Here is a 22,553-nt window from a genome sequence, read left to right as displayed (position 1 = left end):
ACAAGAGGGAGGTGTCACTGTGACCAGGGGGGGGAAGGGGGGACATCCCATGGTTTACAGAAGCACATAAAATATTCTGTTGCTATGGGGGCAAATAAAACAACCCTAGAACCAGTCAGTGAAGATGCGAACCGGCCTTACACTGAATCAGACTACTGGTCCATCTAGTTCAGTGCCGTCTGTGCTGACTGATAGCAGCTCTTCAGGGGTTCAAACAAAAAAGGAGTCTTTTCCCAGACTTACCTGGAGACGCTGCCTGGGATTGAACCTGGGGACCTTCTGCATGCAAAGCAGATGCTCTGCCGCTGAGCTACGGCCTTCCCCAAACAGGAACATAGGAAGCTATCTTATATTGAGCCAGACCGTTGGTCCCTGTGGCTCAGTAATGTCTACACACAGAGTGGAAATGCCTCTTCAGGCTTTTGGGCTGGGGGCATTCCCAGTTCTACCTGGAGACGCTGCTTGGGATTGAACCCGGGGACCTTCTGCATGCAAAGCAGATGCTCTGTCCCTGAGCTACGGCCCTTCCTGTATGGCCAGTGAAGACTCAGTGAGCTTGATCAGTAGCCACAAAAGATGGCATGTCCAGAAAACTGGGGAGGTTGAATGGAATGGAGTTTCCTCTATGATGGCACGGCTGGCTGGCTGGCACCTTGAACAGGAGACCTCTACAGCGCAACAATTTTGTCTGCAGTCCTGCTTGTCTTTGAACCCATAATAGTCTAATTCTGCATTACAATGCAAGTGCACAAATACTTGTTTTCCCTGTTTAAATGGCTGTTTATTCAGTCAAATGGTGAGGATTGCTCTGACTGCCAAGTGGGAACGAATAATTAAGAAGGCCACTCTCAAATGGGAGCTTTGCAGCATAATCCTGGAGATGTTTACTCAGAAGTCAGGCCCACAATGTTGGGCCACAATTCAAAGCATGCTTAGGATTGTTCAGGGGCAACCAGCAAATGAGGACAGGCAATCTGGGATATATTTACAGAGAATATAGAGCCGTATGAGGTGCTATGTGGAGTCAACGAGGCTTCAAGAGGGTTGCAGGACAGGAACAGCGCAGCAGCATTAGAAGCCCTGGCATGAAAAGTACCTCTTTTGTGGGCTCTCTGGAGCAAATGACACACGACATGCCAACATGTGTAACAAAGTCCCAGTGGATTGTTTGAAAAATGAAAAGCTGTCGGGGGGGAGGCTGTGATTTTTTTTTTTTTAACCACTGTTCCACAAAGCAATGGGGAGGCACCAGCCAATTAAGATAATTCAATATTTTGTTTGTTAAAAAATGTGCCCCACATTTTGGCATTGCTCCAAACTGATGTCTAGCTTTTTTAGGTATTATTACAACAACGTAATTCAATGCTTAGTAACTGCTTCAGCTCAGATGTATCCAAGCTTTTCCCGCTGTAGGAAAATATCCCTGCCTTAAGTATGCCATTTGCACAGTTTTTCAAGTCTATTTTCAGTTGCTTTTTGTACTGTTATTTATTTATTTATTTATTTGATTTATATCCCGCCCTTCCTTCCAGTAGGAGCCCAGGTGGGCAAACAGAAACACAAAAACCACTCTGAAACACCATAGAGACAGACTTTAACATAGATCACATTAATTAAGAAGGCCACTCTCAAATGGGAGCTTTGCAGCATAATCCTGGAGATGTTTACTCAGAAGTCAGTCCCACAATGTTGGGCCACAATTCAAAGCATGCTTAGGATTGTTTAGGGTCAACCAGCCTGAAATGAAAGATGGGACCTGCTTCCTTCTGTCACGAATGCCCTAGAATTCTATGCAAGATATCTTCTCCTGATACGGAAAGGAAATCCAAGCTTGCTCTTTTAAAAGAAAGTGAGATGGGCAATGCCATGTGGACGACAGTGGTGGCTGGTGCCCCTTGGCACAGGGCAGAAAGTAGAGAGACCAACAGGAGGTGGAACCACTCTGGTCTCTACCAGGGTGACACTAAGGAGAAGGAGGGATCTGACAGCCGGTGCCTCCACTCCCTGGACTGCATTCAAAGAAAGCAGGCAGGCAGGGGCTGGCTGAGGACAGACCAAAGTTGGTGGGCAGTGCCCCACTTGCCTTAGTGCAGCCTTGCCCAACCAGTGTGCCTCCAGATGTTGTTGGACCACAACTCCCATCTTCCTGACCACTGACAATGCTGGCTGAGGCTGATGGGAGTTGTGGTCCAACAACATCTGGAGGCACACCGGTTGGGAAAGGCTGCCTTAGTGGAACATCCTCCACTGCACTGGACGATGCCCAGACAACTAAGACACAACCAGCTTTGGATACACAGTAAACCTCAGTATGGACAAGCCCAGAGATTGCTTTGGCTTTCTCCGGGAAAAGGATCCCACATGAAGGAGCTGCCTGGGGTAAAACAGCAGAAGCTGCGACAGAAACAGGGAGCTGTTCGGATCCAGGAGGCTATAGAAGGCAGGCTGCTCTTTCAGGGAGAACAGCTGCCTCCCGCAGTGGCCAAGGGGATGCATAAGCTGGCTCCAAACGACCCAGCACTCCTGTGTCCTTCCAGAGAGTCCTTCCTGCCGGCCACCTCAAGGCTGGGCCGAAACCGAGTCTCCTTTGGCAGGTGGACCCTCTGGTGGTTCACGAGGTGCTCTCTGCGCCCAAACCACTTCCCGCACTCCAGGCAGCCAAAGGGCTTCTCCCCAGTGTGGGTTCTGTGATGCTTAGCCAGGTCTCCTTTGTCGGTGAACCTTTTGGCACATTCAAAACACTCGTAGGGCTTTTCCCCCGTGTGGATTCTCTGGTGTCTGGCTAGCTTCGATTGCACGTGGAAGCTTTTCCCACACTCGCGGCAGGAGTGCATTTTCTGCAAGCCGTCTGCTGGAATGAGAAGCAGAGTTAAAGAGACATCAGCCCCTTTGGTGGGGAGGGAAGGAGGAAAGAACGGATTAAACAGGGGCATGAGAAAGGGAAGTCTTCTGCAGAATAACCCAGAAGAGAGAAAAAAAGGGAACTCTTGAGCAAAACAAGCTCTGGAATGACAGATGTGGCAACACGCTTATCAAATGTGCAGATGACATAAAACTGGGGAAATCTGCAAGCTCTTAGGGGGGCAGGCTGCAGATTAAAAACAGCATGTGCCCTGCACCCAGCGCTCGAACCAGAGTAGACAATTTCCTCACCATGGTGCGCTATCCGATGCTGAGCCACTGCTGACAACTGGGCGAACCTTTTCCCACACTGCCGGCACTCAAAGGGTTTCTCTCCTGTGTGGGTCCTGTGATGTATGACGAGGCTTCCTTTGTCTACAAACTGCTTCCCGCACTCGATACATCCATAGGGCTTCTCTCCTGTGTGGATGCGCTCATGGATAACCAGGGCCCCCCTGGTAGCAAACTGCTTCCCACAGTGGAAGCATTCGTGAGGCTTCTCCCCTGTGTGGATTCTCTGGTGTTTCAAAAGGTTTGCTTTCTCTGCAAAGCTCTTCCCGCACTCGGGGCATGGATGTTTTGTTATCAAACCGCTCCCTGAGATAGAGAGGAAATGCAGACAAGAGCCTCACACAACTCACACATGGTGAGGAGAAAGGAAATGGCAAAAAACCAGAAAAAAAGTAAAAGAGATGGAGAGACACCAATATACCTTTGGACGAGATTGCTGCCCTGAGCCCTTCCCAGCCTCTTTAGCTTGTTCTGACGAACAACCATACTCAGGGCCAGCCCAAGACAGTCTGAGTGAAAGTCTCTCTTCCTGACCCCCGCCCTGGCCAAATCCCACGTGCAATGCGGGAAGAAGGGCCGTAGCTCACTGGCAGAACACCTGCTTTGCATGCATGAGGTTCAATCCCCAGCGGCATCTCCAGCCAGGGCTGAGGAACAAAGACTCCTTCCTGAAACCTTGCAGAGCTGCTGCCAGTCATGCGGGCACTACTGAGCTAGATGGCTCAGCTTGGGCAGCTTCCTGCATTCCTAAAAGCTGAGCAGACCGACAGCCGACTCTTATTTCAACCCGGGCAAGAGGACAGCGTCCCCCACTGCAACTGAGGGCAGCAGGACGGCTCAGGGGTCTCAGGGCATGTGACCCACCCGCAACTCTGCCCATTCCCTGCCCCTCAGCATTTGCCACCTGAGGCAGATGCCCCATTCTGTCTCCTGGTAGGGCTGGCCCTGACCATACCATGGAGGAACTGCGGTGAGGTGTTAAAGAATTGCATCTTTCTCCTTGGATGCAAGCTGGCCGGGAGCCAAAGTAAACTGTACCGTATATAAGCCTATGAAATATAAACTGTACTCCCTGAAGGAGAGAGAAGCGGGGCATCACGCTTCTCTGACTAGAGATTGTAAAGCCAGAAGTTAAAGGCCAGCTCAGGACCAGACTGGCTACTGTGCCCTCACAGTCTAAAAGCCAGTGTGGCATAGTGGTTAGAGTGTCAGACTAGGACCTGAGAGTGCAGGGCTCAAATCCCCACTCAGCCGTGACGTTCACTGGGTGACCTTGGGCCAGACAGTATATTACTCAGCTTAACCTACCTCACAGGGTTGTTGTGGGAATTAAATGAGGAAGAGGATAACCATATACGCCCCCTTGAGCTCCTTGAAGAAAACGTTGGGATAGAAATGTAATAAATGAATGAATAAATAAATACACTACTGGAAATGTATTGTCCCAGCTGAGGCCAGGCTACAGAGCTTTCCTCACCAAGGTGGACTCTCTGATGCTTAAGCAGACTCTGCTTCCAGCTGAATTTCTTCCCACAGTCCAGGCACTCGAAAGGTTTCTCTCCAGTGTGGATTCTCTGGTGTGTATTGAGCTCCGATCTGTGATAAAACCTCTTTCCACATTCAGGGCAAGGATGTTTCTTCTCCCACTTGCTCCCACTGCCAGTTCCAACATCATCCACGGTGTGGTTAGGATTACGCCCTGCCGGTATGAGAGAGGAGTGTGTGCTAGCAGAGATAGGAAGTCATAGAGGGCTAGACCATGGCAACTGTTTGAAAGTGAAAGACGTTGGCTTATTGTGGTTTCCTCACCCAGGTGAATTCTCTGGTGTTTAACAAGGTTTCCTTTGTCGTTAAACCTTTTCCCGCAGACGAAGCACCCATAAGGCCTCTCCCCTGTGTGGAGTCTCTGGTGTCTTACGAGCCCCGCTTTCTCAGTAAAGGTCTTCCCGCACTGAAGGCACGTCTGCTCTTCCCTCAAATCACCTGAAGATGACAAAAGATTAAATACAGACTGGGTGCGGAGGCACACCCCTAAAGCGGGGAGGGAAGAGTCAGGATTGGAACACTGAACAAGGGAGGCAATCTGGCCTTTGTCTTTAAACCACTCCATGCTTTACATCAGAAGAACAAGCATCTTCTCTGCACATGTTCTGTGCCTAGATACTTTTCCTTATTGTACCGTATATAAGCCTATGAAATATAAATAAAATAAGCCACATTCAACTAGGCGTACACTGAAGCATGCCATGTTCCTCATACAGCACACGTAAGTTTTTAATTTAAATAAATGGAACATAGGAAGCTGCCTTGTACCAAGTCAGATCATTTGTGCATCTAACTTTGTATTGTCAACGCTGACTGGTAGCAACTCTCCACACTTTTGGACAGGACTCTTCTCCCAGCCCTAACTGAAGATGCCAGGGATTGAACCTGGAACCTTTTCCATTTTTATATTATTTGTATTTCTTTATTATCTTTATTTATACCCCGCCCTTTTTCCAGTGGAACTCAGGGCAGCTTACAACAACGTAAAAACATATGATTAAAACATTCAAAATTCTACATTAAAATAAGATTAAACCGTTAGCAAGATTAAAACATTTAACATCCACTTAAAATAAATAAAACAAATTAACATAGTGCAATTAAGCAATAGACAATGCAGCAACCGCTCAACGAACTGTCCTAACCACCTTTTATTCTAAAAGCCTGTTGGAATAAAAAATGCAAAGTAAGTGCTCTAGCAGTGAGATTCTAGTCCTCAAGAGTTCTGAATAAAGAGCTGAATTAAATAGGAATATATAAAGCTGTCATATACCGAACCTCAGTAGCCTGCTCCAGAGCTACATTATCATTTAACATAGATATCCACTTTCTAAAAAAAAAACACCCATGTCTTTTCTTCTTCATACTATCCTCACCAAACACACATTCCATTAGAGGGATCTAAAGGATGGCTTTGATCAGGAGTCACCAATGTGGAGCCCCCAAATGCTGTCACTGTCTGGGACTGTCTGATGGAAGCTGGAGTAAAACAACACCTGGAGGGTACCCCATTGGCTACCCCTGGTTTACTGTATATATCAAGCCATAAGTTTCTAGCCCTTATGATGACGGCAGTCATGTTTATGATTTGCCCAGGTTCAACCTGAGAGCAAAACTTGGGTTTCTTTTTCTGCAAAATCCAGTGCTTTGATTTTGGTGCCACGTTAAGAACAGCCTTCGTTAGTCCTCACCCAGGTGAGTTCTCTGATGTATGGTGAGGGTGGACTTCTGACCAAATCTGTTCCCGCACTTGAGACACTGGTAGGGTCTCTCCCCCGTGTGGACTCGCATGTGCCGGATGAGGGAAGATGAGACAGAGAAGGCTTTGCCACACAGAAGGCACGGGTGCTTCTTCACCAGATCATTCCAGCCGAGCAGAACTTCACCTGTGGGGAGAAAGTCAGAGGACTGTAGCCCGTGCCTGAGAACCCAGGCAATGATTCCACGTGGGGGATGCATTTATTTTCCTTTATGCACAATTAACCTGTCTCATTTGCAGTCCCTGTGTCCTACCCTAGGTGAGTGCCAGAACCTCCACTGTGTTTCTTGACCGGATCTTGTCGAAATCAGATCCTACCAAAGTCCATTAGGGCAAAGCTTTTAGAAAAATGGTGAACGTTACAACAGGTTTGGATTAAGTGTGATAAATGACTTCTAAGGTTTTTTTATTACTTATTCTTTGTGTTTTTTACTCTGATATTGTGGAGGGGGGGAAACTTTGTAAGCGGTTTTCTGTTCAAAATAAAATTGGAATAAAGTTCCTGGTTTGAATTTAAGAACGTAAGAACAGCCCGCCTGGATCAAGTCAGTGGCCCATCTGATCCAGCATCCTGTCCTCACAGTGGCCAACTAGATGTCCCAAAGGGAAGCCTGCAAGCAGGACCTGAGTGCCACAGCAACTCTCCCCTCAGAAACATATTGTCTCCAAGCGTGGAAGCACAGCATAACCATCGTGCCTGGTAGACCGATTTCACTTCTCCCACAAACTAACTGGGAGGCCACTGTCTCTCAGCCTCAGTTATTCATCTGCATTGTGGGAATAGGAAGTTGCCTTATACCAAATCAGACCCTTTGGGTCCATCTAGCTCAGTATTGTCTACACTGATTGGCAGCAGCTCGGCAGGGTCTCGGTCAGGAGACATTCCTAGCCCTACCTGGAGATGCCATTGGGGACTGAACCTGGGACCATGCCAAGCAGATGCTCTACCACTGAACGGCAGCCTTTCCTGTAAAAATAAAGAGTCCAGTCCTGATGGTGCTGAATAAAGAGCACAGCAAGTATTACACGCATCAAGGTATGCACCCCTAATTCTCTTCTTCTGAACCTGCAGCTTTGCTCAACATTAAGTGAGGCTGTTAAGCGTCTCACCTCTTCTGTGGGTTCTCAGGTGTGTGATCAGGTGCGAGCTGACCCGGAAGCTTCTCCCGCATTCAAAACAAGAATAGGGTTTCTCTCCTGTGTGGATTCTCTGGTGTTCTGTGAGTTTTGATTTGCGGCAGAATCCTTTCCCACACTCTGAACACCGGTGCTTTCTTTCCAACGTCCTGTCACCTGCTGAGAGTGAATGGGATAGAGTGAAAGAAAGGATGGGTCTCTGAGGACAGAGAAGGTCAAAAGCACTAAGAAGGCACAATGCACACTTGTGGAAATTAAAGAGAGGGGACAGCATCAAGAGCCACCAACCATTACGGATCTGGTAAGGAAACTGAAGTTGTGTCATGCTTTATTTTCTATTCATATGGAGAGGAGTTAAAGTGAGGAGGGAAAAGATGTATGTACGTGCAGGGAAAGGGTGCCTCTCTCCACCTCCACCCTCTTTATAAAGCATGACAGGTGAGCATTCTGGGATACGTCAGTGAGAAGTGACTATATGGGCATGGAAATTGGGGCTAAGGCTTTGCACTCAGAAAGTCCCAGGTTCAATCCCTGGAGGCATCTCCAAGTAGGGCCAGGAATGTCCCTTGCCTGAAACCCCAGACGGCTGCTGCCAGTCAGGGCAGGCAATATTAAGCTAGGTGCCTCAAATGGTCTAACTTGTCCCTTTCTAAAATAATCTCTTTTTCAGAACCATGAGGACCAGAATTGTGCTTCATTTTTAAGGCAAGGGCTGTACCTAAGTGGCAGAGCAGACAATGCCTGCAGGAGGTTCCTGGTTCAATCTCCAGGTAGGGCTCAGAAAGACCCGTCATCTGAAACCCCGGAGAGCTGCTTCCAGTCAGTGTTGACAGTACTGAGCTGGATGGACCCCAATACTCTGACTCAACTAAGGCTGCATTCAACTAAGCCCTACTCAGACTAGACCCATTGAAATTAGTTTAGTCATGTCACTTAACTTCAGTGGGCCTACTCTGAGTTGGACTGGCACCGGATATCACCCGGTGTCTCTCGGCATTCACCGTCACTTCTCTAGACACTTTTTGCTCTTACCAGTTTCAGGCCTCTAAGAGACAGTCTGTTGAGGACCCCCTGGTCACTGCTCATCTGTTTCCTGCTCAAGACCCCTCTGCTGAAAGCTCCCTTCACTGGCATCATTTGGCATCCCGCCATCTGCCAAGAAAATGAGCACAGCCTGAACCATCCCCATGACAGAAGCGGTGAAGGATCAGCTGGGGAAAGTCTTGCTCGGGGAGAGCATGACTGTGGGGATCAGTGCAAGCCCCCTTCTCCCCACCCCCATTTCTTTGAGCAAAACACCAGTAGAAGATGAGAAATTGGGGAAATGAGAGACACTCTCAGGGGTATAAAATGGTGCAACAACTGAGCTCAAAACAGGGTGCAAGAAAGAGAGCTCACCCAGTCTTGTTGGGACCCCAAAGTTCTCCTCAATCCTCTGCAGTAGCCAAGGAGGTTTATTATAACTCGTTTCTGAAGAGAGGGGCCTTTGCTCGTAGCCCTGGGGGTGCAGGATCCAGAGTTCTTCCTCTCGGACCAGCCCGGAGACCACCCCTGCTTACGTGGGAAGGTTTAAGAAAGGCAGTAAGAAAATCCTTCATTAAGGCCTGTTCCATTTCAGGCTGTTTCTAACAACCTCAACACCTGAGCTTTCCAGACTTGTCATTCGGCCTGACATATGATATAAAAAAGTTTCATAATCTCCCCTCAGCAATGTGTCTGATTTTCCTTACTGACTAGTACTACCCACCCTCCAGGATTGATTCAGATGCTAAAAATTAATCAGATCCTGTATTACAAGTCACTCTAATGATCTTGAGTCTCGTATAATCCTCATCATGGCGACTATGCACGGACCCTTTCCTCTCCCTCCAAATTGTCCAAGCCCCCTTTAAAACCATTGACACCCACAAATTGGCATTATGAAGAGCTCCCTCACCAACCGAGACTCCTAACAGCCTATGCTGCATCTGCATATGTAAAAAAATGGACACAAGGCACTCAATAAATACATTATCTAGGTTTGTTTTGCTCCTGTGCACATCATCCTGTAACATAACCATTTTTGGGAAATGGAACGATAGATGAGGTGGCTAAGGTAGCTTTGAGATGGGTGTGAACTGCGAGATCAGTGCTGCTCATCAAGTGTTTTTTCACAGCATCCATGTGATGCTGTGATCAAAATGCCAGTCCGTATCCCCTCCTCCCCACCATCCCAATTTAACAGGGATTCACTTTTTCCACAGAAAATCCAGTAAGTTGTCAATGAGCCCTTTGCGGTATCTAAATAACACATTTGCAGCATTCAGTCCCCATCTGGAAGCATCCTAAGAATTTATGCCTATTGCATGCAAGCCACAAAAGTGCAGCTCCTCCGAGGTAGAGCCCCCCCCCGACCATTACATTCTCACCTTTCACCTACCCCCAGTAATTTTTGGGTTGGTTTTGACTTCTTCTCTCACCTGGGTGAGTACTTGAGAAAATGCCACATTGCTCAACGCCTGCAGAGTCCAGGTCTAGTTGTTCTGGGACACAGACGAGCTCAGGAAGCCCTTATTTTTTTAAAAAAAGGACAGGAGGGATGAGATGAGGTCATCTGTGGGATATCCCCCTAAGTCCCAACTGCACAATGCGCAGCCAGCTTCTGCCCCAACATTGTCACAGAGTAATTGAATGCAACAGGCACAAGAGAACCCTGTGTAAGATGCAAGGAAGTGGAGATCTCCCAGAGTGAGAGACTCAGGCTGTGGGTGGGCTCACTAGCCACCTACAGCAAAGTGTTTCCATTGGCCACACCTGGAGGGGCAACAGCTTGATCTGCCAATCAGTTGCAAAATCTGCTTGAAGTCGAATTTTTTTAAAAAATGCACTCAAATTGATCTGACCAGGTTTTAGAGTAAAAAGGGGCAGAGTTTGACTAGAGACGTGTGCCCCCGTTTTCAGAAAAGAGAGGTAGGGACACTGGCACCAGCACAACAGTAAGTATGTCTTTACCCTGGGAAAGGATAGGTCCCCCGTGAATGCCGGGAGGGCCTGTCATTTTCTGTGAGGGCAACAGGGGGGGAATGAAGAGCTACTTTTGTATAGAGAGCCGGCTGTCTGCTTATAAACTGCTTTTGTATTTTATATACCCTGCTCCTGACTTTCCCCTCCTTTATTTATTTCTTGGGTTGTTGCTGTTATATACAGTCTATGTATTGCATTTTACAGTTGTATCTGAGATAAGTAGGTAATAACTTAACGTTGTGAGACTTTGTATTGCGTTAGTAATTTCTTTGTATAGATATTACGTTATGCATCGACACATATTGAGTGTTACGTTCTACGTTGTAAACCACCCAGAGGGGGGCGGGTCTCTTGAAATAAACAAGACGGTGGTTGGAAGCTCAAGTCTGCGGCATGAAGAAATGAGCTGCAAACACACAAGCGTGCCTGTTTTCATATGTGGGATTTTGGACGGTCGGAAACCAGCTACTTGCTGTGCAGAGGCCTCAAACTGTGACACTGGAGTCTCAGTGGGATTTTGCTGCAGCCTCCCCAACGTATTTTGGAGTTCGTTTAATGGATGCTTCACCTGAGCTGGCATCGGAGACGGTCTCCTTTTCCTCCGGGTCTCGGGGATCTGAGACCCATGGCTCCTCCCCTTGTTCCAGCAGGGCAATCAAATCCGGTTTCGGAAAGGGAAATTCTGCGGGTGCAGAAAGAGCAAGCAGAAAAGGCGCTAAGGGGGGAGTCAGTATTTGTGACAAGACGGCCGGACAAATGGTCTGACTCGGTGTAAGCCGCATCCTGTATTACGATTTCAACCAGAACACCAGGAGTCAGACTAGAACCCTCCTTTATTTTCAGGCCATAGCTCAGGGGCTGCTTTAGCCGTAGCTACCCCCCCCATTTTGTGAAGAAAGGGATCCTCTCTCAAGGGGAGTCTGGGAGCTTTCTGTCTTTCCCAAGGCTGGGGGGGAAAGGCAGGCAGAAAGAGCCTCACCCAGAGAGACGATGTTCTCGTAATTCTCCTTCATGACATCCTCGTACAGGTTTCTTTCTCTCAGATCGAGCAGCGCCCACTGCCCCTCGGTGAAATACACAGCGACATCCTCAAAGGTCACGGGGCCCTGAAAGAAGGAAAAAAATCTCCAATTCACTGCCCCCAGAATCAACCCTGTCCACATAACTGGAAAGGAAGTATGACTCAGGAATTAGCGATTCTAAGGAAACATTTATTCTGTGAGTGGGTGCAGGTCAAGAAGAATGAAAACTGCTGTCTGAGACAAAAGAGGAAATGATGACAACCCACGCACGCACGCATGCACACACACACACACACACACGAACTGGCTGCTGGACCTTACAGGCTGAATCCTAATGTCTGTGCAGGGGGGACGGGACTTCCCTCTATCCACTTTCTTCACACACCATGCAACATTTGATATAGCTCTATCAAGACACCCCCCCATTACTGACCAGGTCTGTGGAGTTGGTACGCCAGACCTTCGACTCCAACTCCCTGGGGCTGATGGGAGTTGTAGTTCAAAAAAGTAACTTTTCCAAGCTCTGGATTCATGTGGTGGTGATGAAATGCCTTGTGCTACCATTTTATTACAGTAAATGTGTTATTTCTAGTTAATATACGTTTGCCATTTATGAAGGAGTTGGAGTTGGAATCGGAGTCGGAATCGGAATCGGTACATTTCTACTGACTCCAACTCCACCCAAAATTGCTCCGACTCCACGACTCCAACTCCACAGCCCTGTTACTCTCTTTTTTTTCCTAAATAAGCCCCCAAACGCTGTAACCTTTCCTCCAGTTGCCCTGATCATTTTGGTTGCCCTTTTCTGTACCTTTCCCGACTTGAAGATACCTTTTATTTCCTTTTTTTTCTGGAGACGGATAATGGCATTTCAAAAGTGGGTGCACCATAAATGTGTAGGAAACGTTATATGTATAAAGGGCGAACCGGCTGGCAGCCAGGATGCAAATCCATACCCCCCCCCCAAAAAAAAGCATTGTAAGCCTATTACCTTGGCCATCTCAGCCACTGTTGCAGCCTCTTCCACATCCCAGGGGGAGGAAGAGGATGATGAAGCCATCATCATCCCACAGCCTTTGGAAGAAGGCGGGTCCCACAAAAATCCCTTCACTGTCAAAGGTCAGGGTGAAGAGCTGTGTCTTCCACACGTGGCAAAAGCTCTGCAGTGAAGATGCCAGAGACACCTCTGTGAGGCAGGAGTTTAATGCAAGCACCCAGCACAAAAGGAACTCCAGCACTCCAGAAACACACACTGGGGAGAGGGGCGTGCACATGGAGACTCTGTGTGCACCAGGACACAATGCACTATTGCTTCACACTCACATCTTTCAACACAGCTGTGTCTCTCCTAGGCAAGTGAATAGGCACAGGGATTGACCTGAGCCACCCCCACACCCCTGCCCCTCGCATCATAGCCCAGTGAAAGGACCACCGGATGCAGCCTCTGCTGATCTAGGAAGCTTTTGTGTTGCTTTGGAGCTGTGGGAGAAGAGGGAGGAAACCACTCTGGCACACCCATCCCATCGACAGAGCCATCTAGTGGCACAGCCCAGGAGAGCCAGATCTCACTCTGCAAGATGCAAAAGAAAGAGAGAAAATCATGCCCAGAGAGAGAACAACAAAAAATGCAAACACACCATAAATTTAAAGCGCTAGGCTTCCCCCAAAGAATGCTGGGAACTGTAGTTTATCTGCCACAGAGCTACAATTCCCAGCATCCCTTGGGGAAGACATATGCTTTGAATGCTGGTGTGCATGTAGTCTCAGAGGACAACTGGAGAGGCCTGTTCCCAGGAGGAAGAGGATGTCAGGAACTTTCTCCAGCATAGCTTTTCTTTGCTTGTTTTATTTGATTAAAGCTAAATGTCCCCCTTTTGATTTTGATATTTGGTTCCAGCATGATTACACATGTTTATGGCTGAACGGCTGCTGAGACTTATTTAAAATAAACAAATGAAAAGCTTTACCAAATAAATGGAGTATGTGGCATTGCACATTTTATTGCACAGTCTATCTAAAGGAGCGCCTCCAGCATCATCAGCTATGCCGCCCAACAAGATCAGCCTCAAAAGACCTTCTCTCCATCCCATCAGTCAAAACAGCCAAACTGGTGAGGACTAGAGAGAGGGCTTTTTCAGTTGTGGCCCCCACCCTGTGGAACTCCCTCCCACATGATCTCCGCCATGCCCCTTCCATGATGAGTTTCCGCCGGGCCTTGAAGACCTGGCTCTTCAAGCAGGCTTTTGGGGTGGGCTAGATTTTATCTTCATTGTTTTTAGATTTTTAATGTCTAGGTATTGCATGCCTATTTTGTACATCGCCCAGAGCGGCTGGACAGCCAGCCAGATGGGCGACTAATAAATTGAATAAATAAATAAATAAATAAATAGTCCTCCTGATTGCACTTTTTTTTTTACATTTGCTTTTCAGTTTTTCCACTTTCTGCAAGTAGCATTTGCCAATCATCAAACGTGCTTTTTAAGATTCTGTAACGATAATAGAATATCATTGTGTGTGAGCATAGTGAAACAAGTGGTCTGAGTTGTTTAAGTTGACGGTACACTACTTAGAGATTTATTTATTTTTAAATGGAGGAAAGTTCATTTATTTGAGCCTCCGCTTGTGGTCTGATGTGGTGCAGCCCAGGCACAAGCTTACACTTACTTTCGTTTGCTGCCTCTGAAAACTAAGCCTACAATACATGTTTATTCTGATTATATCTACCTTTCAAAGTGCACTCATAAAACTGTTTACTCACATACATTTAAAACACATGTAACACATATCTGAATCACGGCTGTGGCTGGGAGTAGTGTGTCAGTTCAAAAACAAAATGTAGCAATAAATACAGGAGTGTAACGTGTAATTTTCTTCTAATGTAAACATTTTTAAATGATTCTGTTAATGCCAGTGCAAATAAAATCCATAAATTATTACATTTATATTGCAGGGGATAGAACTATGACTGAGAGAGTGTGGCTAGCTTTGCAAAGTAGCCCAATGTCTATAATACCTATTTTGCCAAAGTGAGGGGGAAGGTAGTTTGTGACAACCTTGAAATGTATTGCAAATTGTATGGTTTTTATTCTTTTATTGATGTATTACTGATGTTCTGTTGATGTATCCTTATATTGGTGCTCTTTTGTAAGCCGCCTTGCGGGCCTTTTGGCCGAAAGGTGGAGTAGAAATATTAAAATCAAATCAAAATCAAATGTCTTCCCCCAAAGAATCCTGGGAACTGTGGTTTTCCCCTCACAGAGCTACAAATTCCCAGCAACCTTAAAAAACTACACTTCCCAGGATTCTTTGGGGGAAGTCATGTGATTTAAATGTGCATTGGATGTGCTTGAAATGTATGGTGTGGATCTGCTACAAGCACATGGAATAACTCTCTTATTCTTTGCCCAGAGTAAAGATGGCCGAGTCAAAATCTGTTGTCCTCACCAACATTGAGAGCGCCATTCCTCTAAGGAGCTGATCCAGCCCAGATGGTGCTATATTAATAACCAGAGCTTGGAAGTAACTAGTTACAAGTAATGAATTACTTGTAATTTATTACTTTTTTGAGTAACGAGTGGGTAACTTCATTACATTTTGTTGGTAATAGAACAAGTAGTAACTTCATTACTTTTGAGGAGTAATTGTAATGTTTCCAGCATTACTTTTGCGCATTACTTGGGGGAGAGCAGGGGAAGTCTTCAGCTCCACTGATTTGTGAATAAAAATCATGTGCTTCAAATTGGGTTTCTGTGCAGCGTTGTTCTTCCTTCATGCTCTATGGGTGCTTAGGAGGCGCCGAGAGAGGAGGTGGGGAGCGAGACGGGGTGGAGAAAACAACAGTTTAAAAATTGACAGGAGTGGAAGGAGAAAAGAGCTGGAGGCAATATATATATACAAAAAAATGTGTGTTGGGGTATCATCATTGCTGGGGGTGGGGTGAGGGGATGTGAGATTCTGTTATACCATTCTGTTAATCTTATGGATAAAAAGATATTCTACTACCCTCTGTGTGTGTGTGTGCTTATTTTTAATGTTGTTTTAGGCTACTTAAATGTGCAGCAGCCAAGGCCAGCACCTTGTAGGCATTTGTTTTTAAAAAAGTAGCTAAAATGTAATTGTAGCAATTACTTTTGAGTAAAAGCAAAGTAATCAGTTACTTTCAGAGCAATTGTAATTGTAACAGTAATTACTATTTTTGGGGGGCCATGTAACTAACTGTAATTTATTACTTTTTAAAAGTAATCTTCCAAGCTCTGGTCTGAGCCCCTTTCAGAGCCTACCATAAGGCCAGGAGAGCCTGGCTCACATGCCTATGGAGAAAAGGCATCAGTTGCAGGGAGATAACAGGTTAATTGCAGCAACAAGGAATCTGTGGCCCTCCAGATGTTGCTGGACTCCATCAGTCCCCCCCCCCCCCCCCGGTGAGGGAAGTTTGGAGTTGTAGTTCAACAATATCTGGAGAGCAACATGTTTCCCATCCTTGCTTGTTCAGATTCATATTAGCCTCGATGCCTGAACAAAACCTCCATATCCCAAGGTGGTATATCTGATGCTGGGGACTGTCAACAGGGAAGCAAACCATCATCTGTCATGCCTTCATCACAGGCTTGCTGGAGGCTTCTGGTTGGTCCACTGTGGGAAGCAGATTGTTGAAATTAGAGGCAAACCGCCTTGGCTCTTCTTATGCAAGAATAGCCAAAGTGAACCTCCACTTGTCAAGGCAGTATACTGCAGTGGACCAAATGCAGTAAAGGGGGGGTGGACAATGAGGAAGGCCTTGCCTTCTCATGGGTTTCCTTAGATGTTTCTGGCCAGCTGCCATTGGAAACAGAATATTGGGCCAGTTGGATTTTTGGAGCCTCCACAATCAGAGGCAGTCTATCTACGAGTGCTAGAATATATTAATAAAGGGAAAATGAATGATCATCAATTAAAATTAATTACCTTTTCTTCCACTTAATTAAATTATTCTTTAAATAGATATGTGAATGAGATTGCAGCCATAAAGAGATGCAGTGTGTGTGTGTCAGGGACAAACAGCTAAAGCTGCAATCCAATATGCTCCCAGGCATTTTAATTTTCTTAACCATTTTAATCTTTTAATCCGTATTTTTAATTTTTGTCGTATTGTGTTTTTGTAGTGTTTTTTGTTGTTTGTTTGTATATGTTTTTATGATTTTTATTATGATATATTGTATTTTATCTTGTTTCTTCACCGCCCTGAGAGCTATTCTGCTAAGGGCGGTATATAAATTGAAATAATAAAAATAATAAAATAAAAAAATATGTGTCTACTCAGAAGTAAGCTCCACTAGGTTCAATGGGACTTACTCCTGGGTAAGCATGTATTGGGTTGCAGCCTTTCTGAGCTGCAAGATGGAGCAGGAGGCAGGGTGGTTTCCATCTTGGACACCAGGCCAGTTGTTGATAAAGTGAAAATGGGAGGGGTGGTGGTCCAGTGGCTGTGCATCATGTTCCTCACACCCAGGATCTGTCCTGCCTGGCCCTGACCTGGTACCAGACATGGAGTCCTCAGAGGATGAACCAGACACTCCACAGATTGAGGACCTTGGGGAGCAGGCAGCCCCACCCTGAATCCAACGCTGATGGCCCCCTTGAGGGCCCCTTTGGGTTGATACCTGATGATGAACCCATGGAACTGTCAGAGGAGGGGGTGGGTGGCTACGCTCTGCCTCCATGGCCAGAGGCAGTATGCTTCCAAATACCAGTTGCTGGAAACTACAGGAGGGGGAGAGTGCTCTTGCACTCACGTCCTGCTTGCAGGCTTCCCATTGGGACATCTGGTTGGCCACTGTGAGAACATGAGGCTGGACTAGATGGGTCCTTTTGGCCTGATCCGGCAGGCTCTTCTTACATTCTTATGGAATTGCCTCCCGCATCCTCTAGAGCAGCCTTTCCCAACCTTTGGGTCCCCAGATGTTGCTGAACTACGGTTCCCATAATTCCTGACCATTGGCCATGCTGGATGGGGCTGATGGGAGTTGTAGTCCAGCAACATCTGGGGGCCCAAAGGTTGGGAAAGGCTGCTCTAGAGTGATGGTGCAAGAACCTTCGGGTCCAGGCTGAAGAGTGATGGCAAGGTATGTGTCCATGCAACCTGACTCATTGGTCTACTCATGAGTAAGGAGTAAGTAAAAATTGATACACCTCCACTATTTGCAGCTGTGGTTAGGGTGTGGTTTAGAATGCCAGAGGATATAAGGTCTCCCCTTTGACCATTCTAGTTGGAAGCAACACAGGTTTCTGGTCTCTAGCTTGTTTTTAGCCTTCCTGCCTTGTTGAATTGTGTCTTGCCTGAATGTCCTGTAATATTGACCTTGCAGTGTTGCCTGGCTTTGTCTCTGGATCACATTTGGACCTAAACTGTTTCTCTGGGCTGTGCTTGACTGTGGTTTGTTTGGCCTGTGCTGCATCTGCAACCCTGCTCTCTTGGGTGAGTACTTTGGTGAAACTTTATATCTTCTGTAACTGGGACCCCAACCCCTGAAGGCATCTCTTAGCGTTTTACTGGCAACCCAAAGGTCACTGCTGAAAGAATGTTTTTTGGTGTTTTTTTAGGAACAGTGTTTTAGAATCTTTTTTAACTGTAATGGCATTTTAGAATGTTTTTAGTGTGCTTTTATTTTTTCTGATGAATTGTTTTGTTCATGTTTGCAGCCCTGGGCTCCTTCAGGCGGAAGGCTGGGATATAAATTATATTATGATTATGATGATTATAATAAACATAGAAAGCTGTTTTCTACAGAGCCAGGCCATTACTCCATCTAGTTTCATCTTGCCTATGCCAGGGGTAGTGGGGGAACCCTTCAGGTGTTGTTTGATTCCAGTGTCCCTCAGCCCCAGCACCTAGCATGGCCAGCAGGTAGGGGTGATGATGGAGGGCTGACAGTTTCCAACAAGGATCAATCAGCATAGGCCCCCAGAATCCTATCAGCTCAGAACAGGGTAGGCTGCTTTTCTCAAGTGTGTGACTCAGCTTTTACCTGGCAAAGCCTATATCAGCTGGAGAAGAGACTCTTAATTCTGCTGTGGTTGCCCTGTGTTCAACCTGGTCTTAACAGGTTGCCTTGTATCATATTCTGGCTAATGCCCGTTCTTCCCAGACCAAAGCTGCCTTATTTGTTCAACCCTAACGCCCTGTTCACACATTATAGTCAACGAGTGTACAGTCTGTGTACCTGGGTACACACGTAGCTGGGCTGTACACTCGTACAGTTATTCACATGTAACATTCAACAAGTGTACAGTCTATTATATACACACTTGCTGCCAGGGAAGGAAAATGGCTTCAATGACACTTATTAAATGCACCATTGAAGCAATTCCCTTTTACTGGCAACAAGGCAAGGCATGTGGGTTTGTTATACTTCCTGAAACTGTTTCCTGTCAAGGGGTGCATTCAATAGAAAGAGTGTTGGCAGAAACAGGAATGTAGTTTTACTCTTTTCATTTTTCCTGCAGATTCTTAAGTTTTTAAAATCAAAACACCAACTTTTAAAAAGAAAATACTAACCTGTAACTATCAAAATTATAGTTATTAAAATATTGCATTTTTCATTGCCTGTTATTAGAGTATGCATGGGTTTTGATGTAGGCTTTCATGGAACAATCCTATACATGTCTATACAGTCCTATAGACATCAATAGGACTTACTCATAGATAAATGTGTGAAAGTGCAGACCTAAATATATTGAATATTTATATATGAAAATATTTTGAGGGGGCTGCAACAAAAACAAGCTGCTTAAAAGATTATGAACTGAAACTATTCTTCCAATATGGTACACCTGATTCTTTCTTGAGGATATCATGCGTTTTAATACACAAAACTACACTCAAAATATAAATGTGGGGGAAATTATTTATCAGTTGGGCTTTCTAGCCTACTGCTCCCACTGTAACATACTCTGTCCCCTGGAAAGCCTTTCCTGGTATTTGGGAAACAGGAAAGCTCTGGGCTGTGGTTTTTCAGTAGAAATGTTTGTAGCTCAGTATCAAAAAGGGATCATCAGTATCTCTTTTTATGATCTATGTCTGTGGTTCCCAACCTTTATGAGTAAGGGACCCCCTTTATAAGCTCAAAATGTTTTGTGACCTCCTCCCTCCAGGAAGGCAGCTTGGCTGCCAGGAAGGAGGAAAGTGGCCTTTCCTTGCAGCTATTTTATTATTGCAGTTGTGATAGCAGCTATTATTCATTACCTGAACAGGGGAGTTGGGGCAAGTTTTGGAATCTATTTGTGGCACTATCCTGAAAAGTAGGTGTACTAGTAACAAGCAACAGTAAGAGCCACATAATGACACATTGAACATTTAATAGACATTATACATTTTATAATATTTATTGATAAACCACCTAGTATTTAAAGGAAAGGATTGAATTTAGAAGTTAAAGGCTGTAATTCTATATTCACATTCACTTCAGGAGTAAGCCCCATTAAACTCAGTGGGACTTACTTCTGAGTAAACATGGCTAGGACTGGACTGTGAGCAGCCACAGAGGCAAACTCCCCTCCCTTTCTCCAGCTGTTATTTTAAGGGGCTGGAATGCTAATGCTTCTTACCAGGGAGTAAGCCCCACCAAACTGAATGGAGTTTTTTTCAGGGTAACTATACATGTGGTGATTTTTGAAATCGCCACGTGTAGACACTTTCTCAAGAGCAGCTGCACCCAGGCACAGGAGGCTTCTACCTGGGTACAGAGTAACGTGTGAATACCCCCAAGACGTCTTCTGCTCACCTGGTGATTCTCCCTGCAAGCCGTCCCTGTGGAGCTCATCGTGAGCGATTAGTTTTTCTCCCCCGGGACAGGCCTGAGCCTTCGTCCCAGCAGCAGCAGCAGCAGCAGCCAATCAGAAGTGGGCTCAAGGAAGGCGGGAAAGAAGAATGAAGCTGAAATGGAGGGAAGGGAAGGGAGACCAGCCTGAAGCAACGACGGAGCTTGAGGGAAGGAAAGAGGCAGAAAACGGGGGGCGGGGGGGCGGCTGAAAAAGCTTTGAAGGACTCTGCCATTTTTAAAAGGTCTACTCAGAAGTAAGTCCCATTGAGTGCAGTGCTTCTGTGTGCTGGCAATGAGTGAGTTTGAGGGAAATGACAGAGGGGGAAAAATGGAGAGGAGAGAGCTTTGCAGGTTTCACATTTGAATTTGAAAAATGTCTACACAGAAGTAAATCCCACTGAGTTCAGTGGGGCTTACTCCCAGGTAAGAAGCATTAGCATTCCAGCCCCTTAAAATAACAGCTGGAGAAAGGGAGGGGAGTTTGTGTCTGCTCACAGTCCAGTCCTAGCCATGTTTATTTATTATTTATTTATTATTTCAATTTATATACCGCCCTTAGCAGAATAGCTCTCAGGGCGGTGAACAAACAAGATAAAATACAATATATCATAGTAAAAAATCAGAAAATGTCTACGCAGAAGTAAGTCCCACTGAGTTTAATGGGGCTTACTCCTGAAGTGAAGGCGAATATAGAATTACAGCCTTTAACTTCTAAATTCAACCCTTTCCTTTAAATACTAGGTGGTTTATCAATAAATATTATAAAATGTGTAATGTCTGTTAAATGTTCAATGTGTCACTATGTGGCTCTCATTGTTGCTTGTTACTAGTACACCTGCTTTTCAGGATAGTGCCACAAATAGATTCCAACTCCCCTGTTCAGGTAATGAATCATAGCTGCTATCACAACTGCAATAATAAAATAACTTAATGGCTAGGCAACACATTGCTCAGAAATTATATATATAATTTCTCAAGTAATTGTGCAAAGGATTGTAGCCTTAATCTTATTTAATGCCATTTCCTTTACGTCTCAACTTTCTTGCAAAGCGCTCAGTGTGGAATACGTAGTCCTGCACCTCTCAAATATATCCTCAGAATAGCCCTATGAGGTAGTATCGGCTGAGAAGGCGACTAGCCCAGAAGTCACCCAGTGAATTTCATGGCTGAATGAGGGTTTGACTCCAGGTCTCCCAGGCCCAGTACTCTTATCACTACACCACACTGGCTTTTGCAGAACTTGTACACTACAGTACATCTATAAATCCAATATGAATTGCCCACTATACTTCTCTTCCTTGGTCTTTTAAAACCTATTAATAATAATAATAATAAATTTAATTTCTTCGTCGCCTATCTGGCCAATGGCCACTCTAGGCGACTTACAAAATTATTAAAATACAATTAATAAAATACAGTAATACAATAAAAACAATAGATCTACAACAACAATATTAAAACTGGGTAGGAGGCATTACAATTATATCGATTAACCCATTGAAATCAATGGTTACGTAAATTCTGTTGTGTGCTTTCCATTTCCTCCTAAAGGTCAAGAAAGAGAAATGTAGCCAAGACTCTTCCAATAATTTGATGACATAGGTCAGCAGTGATACATGGGGTGTGTGGGAGAATGGCAGTGGCACAGAGATGGCAAGGTTGGGGATACTTTGGTGGAATGCAGCACAAGCTTGCAGGTGTGTGCCCACGTGCTGCAGGATGGTGGTGCCACCAGCCCTGAACTTGCAGGCACCTTGTCTCATTCAGTGAGTGGCAATGTTGCCATTACTGAGAGAGCACTGCTATTGCAGAGTCAGGGATCCACCCTGCATTTTACTAGAACCTCAAGAGCCACCAACTGCAGCCAGCTGCAAAAGACATACGTCTAGTATGAAAGAACATGGTGTCTGAGAAGCTGCTGAGCACAGGGTTATTAGAACTGAGATGAACTCACAGTCTTTCCACACAGAGATCTATTCCTACTTTCCACAAGTATTTTTAATTTCAGTTGTCAAATTTCCAAACGGATGTGTGTCCTTTTGTTGGTATTGTTAATTGGCAAGCATTTCTGGCTTCCAGTTGTTTAACTACAAATCT

General features: G+C 45.6%; 1 protein-coding gene across 7 annotated transcripts; it reads right to left on the bottom strand.

Annotated features, from left to right (window-relative positions):
* Positions 1–1,210: 1,210 nt before the first annotated feature.
* On the bottom strand, positions 1,211–20,500 carry LOC133375051 (zinc finger protein 345-like). 7 transcript variants are annotated; one of them, XM_061606516.1, is made up of 12 exons: positions 20,418–20,500; positions 12,650–12,818; positions 11,616–11,742; positions 11,205–11,318; positions 10,093–10,182; positions 9,032–9,184; positions 7,607–7,792; positions 6,429–6,623; positions 5,002–5,175; positions 4,670–4,891; positions 3,154–3,498; positions 1,211–2,851 (listed from the first exon to the last, which is right to left on the bottom strand). In XM_061606516.1, the coding sequence occupies exons 2-12, from the start codon at positions 12,722–12,724 to the stop codon at positions 2,454–2,456; spliced, it is 2,079 nt and encodes a 692-aa protein (XP_061462500.1). In that variant the 5' UTR covers positions 12,725–12,818; positions 20,418–20,500; the 3' UTR covers positions 1,211–2,453. The 7 variants fall into 7 exon arrangements, with proteins under 7 accessions (XP_061462500.1, XP_061462501.1, XP_061462502.1 ...); XM_061606517.1 differs by lacking the exon at positions 20,418–20,500 and adding an exon at positions 12,982–13,067; XM_061606518.1 differs by lacking the exon at positions 12,650–12,818 and having other exon boundaries at positions 20,418–20,490.
* Positions 20,501–22,553: the final 2,053 nt, after the last annotated feature.

The sequence above is a fragment of the Rhineura floridana genome, chromosome 22 (assembly GCF_030035675.1).
Source record: "Rhineura floridana isolate rRhiFlo1 chromosome 22, rRhiFlo1.hap2, whole genome shotgun sequence".
NCBI classification, from domain to species: Eukaryota; Metazoa; Chordata; class Lepidosauria; order Squamata; family Rhineuridae; genus Rhineura; species Rhineura floridana.
The sequence above is the reverse complement of the archived record's forward strand: the minus strand, read 5'-3'. Positions and strand labels throughout refer to the sequence as shown.